The 11,968-nt window shown below is 35.7% G+C and overlaps 1 protein-coding gene across 1 annotated transcript; it reads right to left on the reverse strand.

The window, feature by feature from the left end:
- Positions 1 to 876: 876 nt before the first annotated feature.
- Positions 877 to 9,992, reverse strand: LOC120318897 (vomeronasal type-2 receptor 26-like). Its single transcript, XM_039367047.1, has 6 exons — positions 9,793 to 9,992; positions 8,613 to 8,790; positions 5,181 to 6,041; positions 4,419 to 4,646; positions 2,872 to 2,998; positions 877 to 1,775 (listed from the first exon to the last, which is right to left on the reverse strand). Exons 1-6 carry the CDS (start codon positions 9,990 to 9,992, stop codon positions 877 to 879), a joined length of 2,493 nt encoding a protein of 830 aa, XP_039222981.1.
- Positions 9,993 to 11,968: the final 1,976 nt, after the last annotated feature.

Raw genomic sequence — 11,968 nt, forward strand, 5'->3', positions numbered from 1 at the left:
AGGAAGACATGTCCAGGCAGCCATCTGGATTCAACAAAATTTCAACCAACATCTAAAAATGGAGATCATTACACGAGCATAGAGGCAGTATACAAAAAATTAATTATAAACTCTTGATTTAGGAAATGTTATAGTGAAAATGGACCAATTTTTGTTAAGTCTGATTGGTTCTGAATATTGGAGAATGCAGAAGCTTATACTTCATCTGGATTCCTCTTTTAACTTCCAGACAAGAAAGTAAAAAAAAATCAAAAATCAAAGGATGGTAATAGGAAGATAAATGCAACATCATCGCCTTATGCTTAATGTCTCTGAAATATCTATCCTATTAGTTATATTAAGTATTACTGAGGGCACAGAAAGACTAGGTGGAGAGGATTACTTCTATAAAACCAAAGTTCATCTATGAGCATATCCAATGGATGAACTTTGCCTTTACCATCCATGCATCCATGGACCTAGACTGGTCTGACAGTGAATCTACACTATTTACTCAATAACCTACCCTCCAAAAGAAAGTTCTAAACTACTATCATATTCCAATAAGGACTTAGCTTCTTAAGAGCTCTGAACTGGATTTTGGTAACTATCATCTTATATTTAAGCCTCCTTCAAAGCATTACCCATGATCCATGAAGACCCAAGACTACAACAAATCTGAGCAAATGGCAAGCAAAATGCTGGGCAAAATTGCCACGGGAAGATATTGTACTTTATTTCTTGATATGGTTATAAACCTAGGCACATTCCAACATTAGACAAATATTTATTCTGTGCATTTGTGCATCTATCTCAGTTTTCCCAAACTGCAAAGACTAGCAGAAAAAGGAAACACTACAGTGAGGAGAGTTTACAGTATAAGTTTGGAAACATAATTCAGTGTTTTTTAATAAGTTTGTCCTTTCTGTTTAAATTAGGTCTCAGAAGAATAATATAGCATTTTGGGAAAAAGATACAGCCGAGTAACCCCATTGCTGAAGCCAGAATGGAGAAGATCTCCACCACCACCATGTACTTTCCCTTGGTGCTCAGATAGGTAGGAACAAATGTTACCCAAACGCTGCAAAACACCAGCATGCTGAAGGTAATGAATTTGGCTTCATTGAAGCTATCAGGTAACTTCCTAGCTAGGAAGGCTACCGTGAAACTGATAGCAGTTAAGAACCCCATAAAGCCCAGAACAGTATAAAACATGATGGCTGATCCTTCGTTACATTCTAGTACAATTTCTTCAGCCATGGAATGTGTGTCTGAATCTGGAAATGGGGGAGAAATTGCCAGCCATGCAACACAAATTGTGACTTGTATCAGAGAGCAAGAAAGGACAATGGAGTTGGCCAGCCTTTTCCCCACCCATTTCTTTATTTGGGATCCTGGTTTGGTGGCCATGAAAGCAAGAACCACTATGGTTGTTTTACCCAAAATGCAAGAAATGGCTACAGAGAAGATGATGCCAAATGCAGTTTGTCGCATGAGACATTTGACTTGACCAGGTTGTCCAATGAAAAGAAAACTGCAGAGGAAAGAGAGCTGGAGAGCAATGAGAAGAGTATAGGTGAGATTCCTGTTGTTGGCTTTGACTATGGGGGTTTCCCACTCTTTAATGAAGATCCTCAGCACCAAAGCTGAAGTTATAAAAAAGAAGACAGCTGCAGTGGCCAAAGTGATTCCCAAAGGTTCTTCATAAGACAAGAACGTTATATGTTTTTCGATGCAAAGATTGTGAGCTTCATTTGGATATTGATCTTCTGGACATTGGAAACAGTCAACTGCATCTGCCAAAGAAAACATTAAAGGACTGTTTATTGATCAGAATTTAAGAGCTGTATCGTGGCCTAGTGGTTAAGATGCTCGTCTCCCACTTGGGTGGTTGACAATTCCATAGCGGGAGATGTTTCTCTTAGAGTGTAAAGAAAAAATATCTGCTGCCAACTCCACATGGTGTCAGGAAAGGCATCCAGCCAGTAAATGCTCAGTTCCATCCAGTTGCCCTGCCTCTACTGCAAATTATGGGATTACAGTCATAATAAGAAAGTTATTTATAACTCAGAGTTGAAATGAGGAAACTTTGGTGCTATCTGAGATCAGTTGTTTTCTTGCAGATATTTCATAATCAAACCTGGTAACACCATCGGTGCTAGTCAACATCATTACTGTTGAACTGATGATGTTACTTAGTTTGGTAATGAAATATCTGCAAGAAAACCACCAAGTTCAGAGAGCACAAAGGACTGCTCAAAGAAAACATTGTGGCCCATAGAAGCTATGAAAGCAACTCCATTTATTTTTAGTTAATTATGTCCATTTTACTTGCATTACAGTATTACAAATTAAGAATGGGACCATCCACATGCAGAAAAGTACCCTGTATATGTTTGGTCAAATAGACACCAAGAGTGTTGTTTGTATCAATCTCAGTGTCATTTTTGAAGATGGAAGGATGCATCCATATGATACTAACATAGCATCATATTTAATTCACAACAACAAACCAGTCAGTCAAACAGCCCGAATCCAGACCATGACTCAGAAACATCTGGACAAGTAACATTCATACCAATTTAAAGGTCAGTGTTCTGAGACACGAGCACAATTCAAAATGCACTGAAGATGTCTCCCAAAATAGAGATGAATCGTTTGCAGTCAAATTGCCACAGTTGGAGATCGAACTAAGAGCTCAACTACCAAACTGAGCTACTAATATTCAAATGCATCTCATCTAATACCTTGCTTCAATGAGGCCAACACTCCAAATTCTGAAAAACTGATTACATTTGAGAACAATACCATGCAGATTAAACACAGATAGGTATACAATATTGCTGGTAAGAATTAATAAGTCTTCTCAATTATATACATGGCACATTTTACCTAATCTGTTTGAAATTTTCCCTTTTGCACAAGGAAGACAATCATAGCAGCAAAAAGGCTTCTCATCTATTTTTTTCTTCAGGTTGCCTGGATAACAATTTTCATTGCATACAGAAAGTGGTAATGCCTATTCAGAAATGAAACCAGGAGAGAGTTTAATAGTTGTACTTTATACACTCATATTTCACTCTGTATATGATATTCTGTATATGATATCTGCATAGCTTTTGGAGAAATTCTATATATAGGATTCAATTCAACATATTATTAGATAGGCATATTTAATGAATGCCACCATAATAATGTGACATTGTCTATATGTCCTCATATACATGGGAAATACATAGTTCGATGTCCTCATGGAACTATGTATTTCCTATGTATTTCCCATGTATTTCCATGTTTTCACATAACCTTAGAGGTTTCCTGAAGTCTTAATTGTTCAAACTGGACTCCCCTCAAATTCCATTTTGGTCAATCTGATTGGTAAATATCTATGAGGATTCTCAATCATCCAGGTCATGGTTGTCACAAAGATGCTTTTCAAAAGTCAATGAACTTTCGTGGCTTTTTCCTTGAAAATGTTTGAGAAACATTCAATTCCTTGAGAACTGAAGAAGCTTCTTGGATGAGAAGCAAAACATTTTCAAGAAAAAAAGTCCAGTTGCCTTTGAAAAGCACCTTTGAGTTGAATCTGATTGGTAATTTATCCCACACTTTGTAGGTGAAATTAAACTTTGGAATTATCTGCATTTTCATTGAGTCCAGTCCTTTCTGCCAAAGAGGTCCTGAAAATAAATACTGCAGAGAATTTACTCATGGGATTCAGAGTTCCAGTTGCATCTAGTCAGTCTTGTAGAAATTATGAAATAGACCATGTTTTAATAGTGACAAAGTTGCAGGTTAAATTTAGAAAACTAAAGAAAATAACTGGGATTTTAAAATATGTCTTAGATCAGTGGTTCTCAACCTTTCTAATGCCGCGAGCCCATAATATAGTTCCCCATGTTGTGGTGACCCCCAACCACTTATACATCACTGGGTGCCAGGGGCGTGGACAAAGAAAAGGGGGAAAAAATGGCGGACAGCCTTGTTTGGCGACCCCTGTGAAATCGTCGTTCGACCCCAAATGGGGTCCCGACCCACAGGTTGAGAACCACTGTCTTAGATAATGTCTTGTTAGAATAAAATAAAATTATAAGGTAGCAATGGACAGGAATAAGATATTTCAACCAGTAGATTATCTCAGAATATTGCTTGTATATTGTTAAATAATTTTCAGCTTTTATAATTCAACGATGGCTCCCTATTTAGGACAACCTGAAAATGACAGCTGGTAATTGTGTACATTCAGGAATGCCCATAGATTTCTGGAAAGACAAGTTTAATAATGGAACACCTGTGTAATCTGATCTCTGCTCTTTCATTTTTCATAATATTTTATTGCCTTAATTTTATTACTGATGAGTCACTCAAATGATAAAAGTGATTTTTGAATATGGTAGGGGGGAGGATTTGAGACAACTTGGAACATCAGTAGGAAATACCTGGTTGAACATGGTTGGCCAGATGATGTTTTCTTCAGAAATCATGAAAGACTCTTCTGGAGAAATCAATGGGTCTATCTTTCCAACTTTGACTTTAAGAAATGTTTTGTTTGGGAATGTGATCCAGTTGATGATATCAAATCCAGTTCCCAATTCCCCCTTTTCATTAAAGAAAACTGTTTCCCCAACACTGTTGTTAAATAAGACTTTTCTCAGGTAAGGATAGAGCTAAATGGAAGCAAATCAAACACAAATGTTTGTGTTTGAATTATATTGATTTTTTAGCTTTGTGTTTTAACTGTGCACGGTGTCCAGTGTTATATGAATGAGATGGGCAGCCACATAAATTCAATAAATAAATGCAATTGATCTGGAGAAATAAATACCAATTGTATACCAAACCAATTGTACACAACTACCATTTAGAAATTCCTAATATTACTGTGCAAGTGAACCAGAATATTAATAAGCATATTATCTCCAGGTAAAATGGTTTGACAAAATTTCAAACTGAATTATGAAGCTGGGATTTAATCAAATTTTTTGAATTGAATCTTTTTTACATAGTTCCTCCACACTGTTGTCAGGAAACATGAAACATGAATTTGTGTAAACTGTGTGGATACGGAACCTGAAATGTACATGTTTTGCAATCATAAAATTACCTGATGGCATCAGAGAAGATTTTATTCTTACAATTTTATTTTATTTTACAAATTGATTGCTTGATCAATCTGTCATTGTGATTTCTTTTATTATTACCTGCCATCTTTCTTCCTTGATAATCATCAGCCTTCCGTGATCCGCCCTTGCTCTGTGTTTGTATTTGGATGAAAACATGGCTTTCAAGGCATGTGCCACAGCATAGACTGCATTATAAACGCTGTAACTCTGCCCAGTCATGGTGGTCTCAAAGACAGAATTAGGAAGAGTCTCCAACTTCTCCTCTCCAGTGCACAGCACTCCAGCATCCTCATCTAACTTATCTTTAAGGTAAAAACATTCAAATGCCTGCTCCCAGAACAATCTTGTTAAATGATCTCCTTCTTCTGAAGTAGGGCTTCTCATCTGCAAGAATGGTTTGAACCCAGTCACCTCCTTGGAAGAAACTGCAAAAGATATGGCACCATGAATAAAGTCCAAAGGGAGTATTTTTTGAAAAGGGATTGATGTGAACTCCATCTGGGCTGGCATGATCCAAACTTTGTCTTTTCTCGTTACTGGTATATCTTCATATTCTGAAATATAGGGAAATATTCTGAAAATGGCAATTATGTGATTTCCACAGTAGAGGATCACAACATTGGCAGTGCTGTTCATGACAACCTTGTATATGGTGACATAATCTTTAAATACATATTCAATGTGATTAGAATAAATTTCTTTGGGCAACTCTTGCATGAAGTCAAAGCAAATACCTTTCTGGACAAACAGTGTAAGGGCATTCCGTACAAACCTCTCTCCACTCTCATCAGGTTGGGAAAGCAGCCCTATCCATACCCACTTTAAATGCAACAGCAGCTGAAGAATCCCCTTCGTCTGAAGCTCCTCATTTGGGAAAAAACGATGAAAGAAAACTGTGTGTTCACTATTATCATTCATTGGAGCAGATCCATATAGAAGCTAGGGAAAAATAATTTAAAATAGTTAGGTATTAGAGTCTATGATACAGATTGTGTTCCTTCAAGAAAAATATAACCTAGAAAGAAACCAGTTTTTCCTTTAATTTTATATTTGAATGCCAGAGATTCGATTCAGTAATCCCTGACCTTTAACAGGGTAACAGAATAACACATTTGGAAGGGACCTTGGAGGTTTTCTAATCCAACCCTCTGCTTGGGCAGAAAGCCCGTCCATTCTAGTCAAGTCACTATCCAGTCTCTTCTTAAAATATTCCAGGGATGGAGCACCCAGAAATTCTGGAATCAAATCGTTCCACTGATTAATTGTTCTGTCAGGAAATTTCTCCTTCATTCTAGGTTGGTTCTCTCCTTGATTACTTTCCATTCATTGATCTCGTCCTGCCTTCATATGCTATGGAGAATAGTTTGACCCCTTCTTCATTGTGGCAGCCCCTTAGATATTGGAAAACTGCTATCAAGTCACCCTTAGTCCTTTTCATTAAACTAGACATACCCAATTCCTGCAACCATTCTTTGTATGTTTTAACCTCTAGTTCCCTAATCATTCTCTGCACTCTTTCTAGATTTATTTTAATCCATCTTTTGCTAATATATCTTCTTCTTACTGTCCAAGATATGATGATATTATATGATATGACATTATTTGATACTCTATGAGAGACAGTGGCAAGATTACTTGGAAGTAGAGTCTCCTTGCCCCACCCTTTAAAACAGAAATGGAAAATACAAAGCTCCCTATGATAATCTGATGACATCGACTCAGTTGCAATCAGATTACAGCAAATTGATGTATATAGAGCTGTCTTGGAAGAAAGCTTGGAGAGTAGAGGGACTATGAATGTGGCTGCTAGGTTATTAGGCAAGTAAGTTTTAGATTTTGGCAATCACACAACCAACAGACCTCACTGGCGAATAAGACATTTTAAGCTAAGGAAAACAGGATAAGAAAATTCTGCTGATGATGTTATGTTCAGAAACTAAATTGAAACAAGCTTGAAGAGCAAACCACTGCCCACTTACCTCACTGATAGAGCGACTCTGGAAAGTGTACATTTTTAAAAAAAAGCCCTCTAAAAACTGTATATGTTCATAAAGGTTGCAATTTGCTTCTTTCTATATTAATCAACTACTCCGATCCCATTGTTCTATAGATAGTTACCTCTGTACAAAACAGTACAATAAAACCAACATCCCATCTCTCTAAAAATCCTCTGTCTTTCTTCTTTCACCCTCTTAACACCTCCATGTGACTCTGCAATAATAATCAAATCAACCAAATCCATAGCTTGTCATACCCAATGGACCATCATTTTTATCTTTTTTCCTTAAAAAGAAAAATATTCTTGATTGCAAAGACAAAATCTCTTTTATATAATGGAAAGAAAAGTTTTCAAAGTATAAAGCCCAACAAGGAGATCTTGTATAGGTTAAATTGAACATCAGTATAGATATAGCGTACATTCATTCATTTGTATTACATAACTTCATTTTTTAAATTATTTGAACTACCATGAATAACATTTATAGAGAGGAAGGAAGGAAGGAAGGAAGGAAGGAAGGAAGGAAGGAAGGAAGACCAGTGTGCAGTACAAAGATCAAGATACTGTTACTATTACTCAATCAGGTCCATGAATTCTTAGTATTTTTACTAATGCATGGTAGGAAAATGGATGCATGACAATATATTGACATTTCTCTTCAGTGTATTTGTAAATATGTCAAAGAATCATTGTATATTAATTGTTCAGATGATTCAGATTGAGAAATAAAGCAAGTAAAGTATGAAAAAATATCTATCTCATCTGGGAATACATAGTTTGGATTGCCATTTTAATTCCACATCCCAAAATAAAATACTCAAGGAAAGAAATTATTATTTATTGTTTTCTAAACATGGCTTTATAAAAGTAAAAAAAAAAAAAGGTGAGTTCATTCAGGGTTGTAAGATTATTGTAACTTACAATAACATAACTATTAGTAGTCATGATTTTTTTTTCTAGTCTAGACAATCTTCCAGAGCTGACATTCATCATAGATTCAGATTGAAGAATAAATCAAGTAAAGTACCTAAAATTATCTATCTCTTCTGCAAACACATAGTATGTTGTTCATCATTGTTTGGATTGCCACTTTATTTCCAAACCACAAAAAAGTAATAAAAAGAAAAGTTGCCTTATTTGTTGTATTTTTGTAAACATTACTTTGTAAAAGAAAAAGGTGGGAGGTAGTTTAAGACTTGCAAGACTCTGTTATTGTAACCTTACAATAAAAGAATTATTAATATGTGTGATTTTGGTTTCCTATCCTGGACAATCTGGAAGGGATGACATTAACCTTGCAAGTAGGAAAACACTTTCTCTTCCTCTGCCTTAACTTTCCAGAGAATTGGGGAGGATTGGGTGTTAATCCTGAGATGCTTTCTCAAAGAACACTTCTGGTTTAGTCTCAAAGTTCTTTTATTAGACTTTTTAAAAATAGGACTGCAGTTCTTCTTCCCACCTTTCAAGGTGATTCTTAAAGTGTATACTTAGTCCAAGAAAAAAAATCTCACCTGGGGCATCTTGTAGACATTCAAGATGTTTGCCATGAAGGGACAGATGTAAGAGTTAGGTCCTGCAATAGCAGATACTGTCCAGTCCTTGGCATCACATTTATAATTGGGGATGAATCTGCCACGTGTTGAGAGAAGCTCCATTGAAGCTAAGTAAATCAATCCCGCCATGTAATAACTGTTAGAGATATCAATACCCAAGCTCATGTTGGATAATATATGCATATTTTCATTTATCTCCTTTACAGCAAAAACCAAGGACAGGATATGTTGGTAGTTCTGCAGGAAAAATCTGCAAGAAAGGATATATTGTGTGGATCTAGGCAGGATGTTATGATTCTTTTAATTCATCATAAACAATTTTTACTGGAAACAGATAAATTGCTTGAAGAAAAATGATCGTATTAAAACCCATACGTTTTGATGAAATCTCATTCATCATCTTCAGGCTGATTTTTTCGGCTTCATGCTTCTAGGAGCACTTCCAATTTGACGCGGGAGAAAACCCAAATAACCAAAGACCTACATACAAACACCCGCGAAAACCTCAGAAAACAAATATATGCTCCTGGAAGCACGAAGCCGAAAGCACCAGCCTGAAGGTGACGAATGAGACTTCGTCGAAACGTCGCCAAGACACTTCCAATTTGACATGGGAAAAAACCCGAATAACCAAAGATAGATATATAATAATATAATATTATAATATAATATTCTTATATTTTCATCTTCTTCTTGGTTATGTTTTATGGCGGATATAGGCATGAAAAGTTTGTTTGGAGTAAACTTGAGAACAAATGTTATATTTTTAGATCTGAGATATTTTAGATATTTTTAGATGATAGATCTTATCCCAATAAAAGCACTGATGTTAAATTAAGGCAGAGATGCTCTAAGTCTGTGTTCCATGCATGCTCAACAGCTGTTTGGAAAATAATTCAAAGCATTATAATATTTAGTAAAAGAATTAAATGATTAACATAGATTTAGCTACAAATAGTACAGCACCTTGATAGTACATCACTAACAATTCATTTAACAGTAAAAAAATTAAAATCTCAATATGGAATTTGAATAAAAACACAAGCAGGAGAGTTGTCATAAGTGTGTTTGTGTATTTATTTGCCAGGGCAACCTATTAGAGAAAGATATGCTATAGTTAAGAAGAGAAAGTCTTTACATGAGCTCATCAACCAGTTCTTCAGATGGGTGCCTTGTGAAACCAACTGGATCCGATATCATGTAGAACTGAGAGAGTATCCCAGCCATTATGAAATCTCCTGGCAGAAAATACTTGTGCTTAATAAAGGGAAGTTTCCCCACAGAACATGTTTTAATAAGGCATGTAGCTCCTGACAGTAACATTGACAACATTGCCATCACTACCATGGAAAATTCCATCTTCTTCAAGAAAACACTTTTCACTACATAAGAACCAGTTCTATCTGTAAGAATGAAACCTAAGGGGAAAAAACTCTCACTTATTAGAATAAATATTCTTTCTAAGAAAAAAGGTTGTTACGTCTCTAACATTCTGATCCGACAATTAACATACCCTTTCAATCTTGAGCTATTCTTTGGTGTTGTGCCTGAGAATTCCTGAAAGAGTTGAGAGAAAAAAACCACATTAGTAAGATTCTTTGGGTAATTATAGGGGAAATCAGTGAATGTTTGGTGACGCTCCTTGGAGACTGTGGAGAAAGTAGAATGATGATTTGTATGGGCTAGGAAAAAAAGAACTCATAACTGAAAACTGTAAAAGAGATAGAGAAAAATAATGAAAATTCAGATAAACAAATGCTAGTTCTGTAGCTGTAAACTTTACATTCTCTGGAACAAAACAACTATCTGACTTTGACCTGTTAGGGCGTACATTAAAGCATGATTTTCTTTCCAAAGAGCTAAAAGGAAATTGACGAATAATGTTACAGAATCCCGACCACCTTTATTTATCTTTTTGATAGGTCTTTAAACACTTTGATTATTGTATTTGTAATGTAATTAAAAGGACTGGAGGAACATTGTCCATGGGGTTGCGATGGGTCAGACATGACTTCGCAACTAACAACAACAATATAATTAAATCATGACATTTCTTTTTAAGCTTTCTAATGGAAGCAGGCCTATGAGCTGTGCAGAGTCCTTTGGGATGGGAACAGTGTGTAATGTCAAGTGAATATGCAAAAGGAATACCATTGGAAACATTTTTTTCAGTACTGTTTTTATTGCAAAATAAAAATATAGCTTGGCTCTTTTCACTCATTTTAAATGATTTTTTACTCCATATCCTCAAAGTCACACGGTGTGAACCATATATTTTTTGTCTGGCTTGATGAGTGACATGAGCCACCACCAATCCATTTATCCACCATTGATATTTTACAGCCCTGCAACAAATCTCTTTATCAATCGTATATGAGAAATGAAAAAAAAAAAATCTACCAGTCACAGGACTCCTTCCTCATTAATTGTGAAATTTGATTGCTGGCTACAAATGTTGCTCCTTTTATCATATACAAAAACATAACCTGAATCAGTTTCTTTGTAGTAAAGAAATAATGGTCACTTGAAATTATTTATTTCTATTTGTCCTTTACCATTACTTCTTTCACTACATGGACAAATAAATTGAAGAATATGATAATATACAAATGCTAAAATAAGAAATTCACTTATTTATAAAATTTAAATGCTTCCTTCCTTCCTTCCTTCCTTCCTTCCTTCCTTCCTTCCTTCCTTCCTTCCTTCCTTCCTTCCTTCCTCTAGGACCCATCAAATACATATTTTTGGAAAATAAGAGCCATAGTATGCCACTTTTTTGAACTGATGATACCTCGTACTGAGAACATCACACAGTGAGGGCCAAAGGCAACATCTCTTTGCCAATCACCACTGTCTGGAATGTAAATCAGAGAAAGAAAGCAAACCAGCAAAAAACACTGATCCAATTAGTTTATATAGAAGGGTAGAATGTTTGTTGGTTTTGAAAGTCACTTGGATCTAAAGAGGAGATGGATAAGGACCGATCCATTTTCTCAGGCTCAATAGATTCAAACTATTCCCAGATATTGAAGCCAGACTGCTCTATAGGCATTGGCCCCCTGGATCTGCGAACAAATTACAGCAACTTTGTCTGAGAATGCTAATATAATCAAGGGATGCATGCAGCAACTCAACAAGTGACAACTCTGAGCTACAATTCTCTTTATTTATCTCTTGATATTTAAATATTCTGCAACATCAATACATATTTAATTGTTTATGGATTGTCTCATTTAATATCCACTCTTTAAAAGACCAATTGAAGTTATGATGTTATTGAAGGAGCAGTACTCATTAGAGATCCTCATAGTTGT

This window comes from Crotalus tigris, unplaced genomic scaffold, assembly GCF_016545835.1.
Source record: "Crotalus tigris isolate CLP2741 ecotype Arizona unplaced genomic scaffold, ASM1654583v1 scf7180000020524.2783371122:307494, whole genome shotgun sequence".
Classification (NCBI taxonomy): Eukaryota; Metazoa; Chordata; class Lepidosauria; order Squamata; family Viperidae; genus Crotalus; species Crotalus tigris.

What these genes read in the sequence shown, in the direction of transcription:
- LOC120318897 (XM_039367047.1), bottom strand. Translation starts at nt 9,992, where the DNA reads ATGGCAATGTTGTCAATGTTACTGTCAGGAGCTACATGCCTTATTAAA. An exon ending in GAACTGGTTGATGAGCTCAT is followed by an intron (nt 8,791 to 9,792) that starts GTAAAGACTTTC and finishes TATCTCTAACAG; the next exon opens with TTATTACATGGCGGGATTGA. An exon ending in ATGTCTACAAGATGCCCCAG is followed by an intron (nt 6,042 to 8,612) that starts GTGAGATTTTTT and finishes ATTTTTCCCTAG; the next exon opens with CTTCTATATGGATCTGCTCC.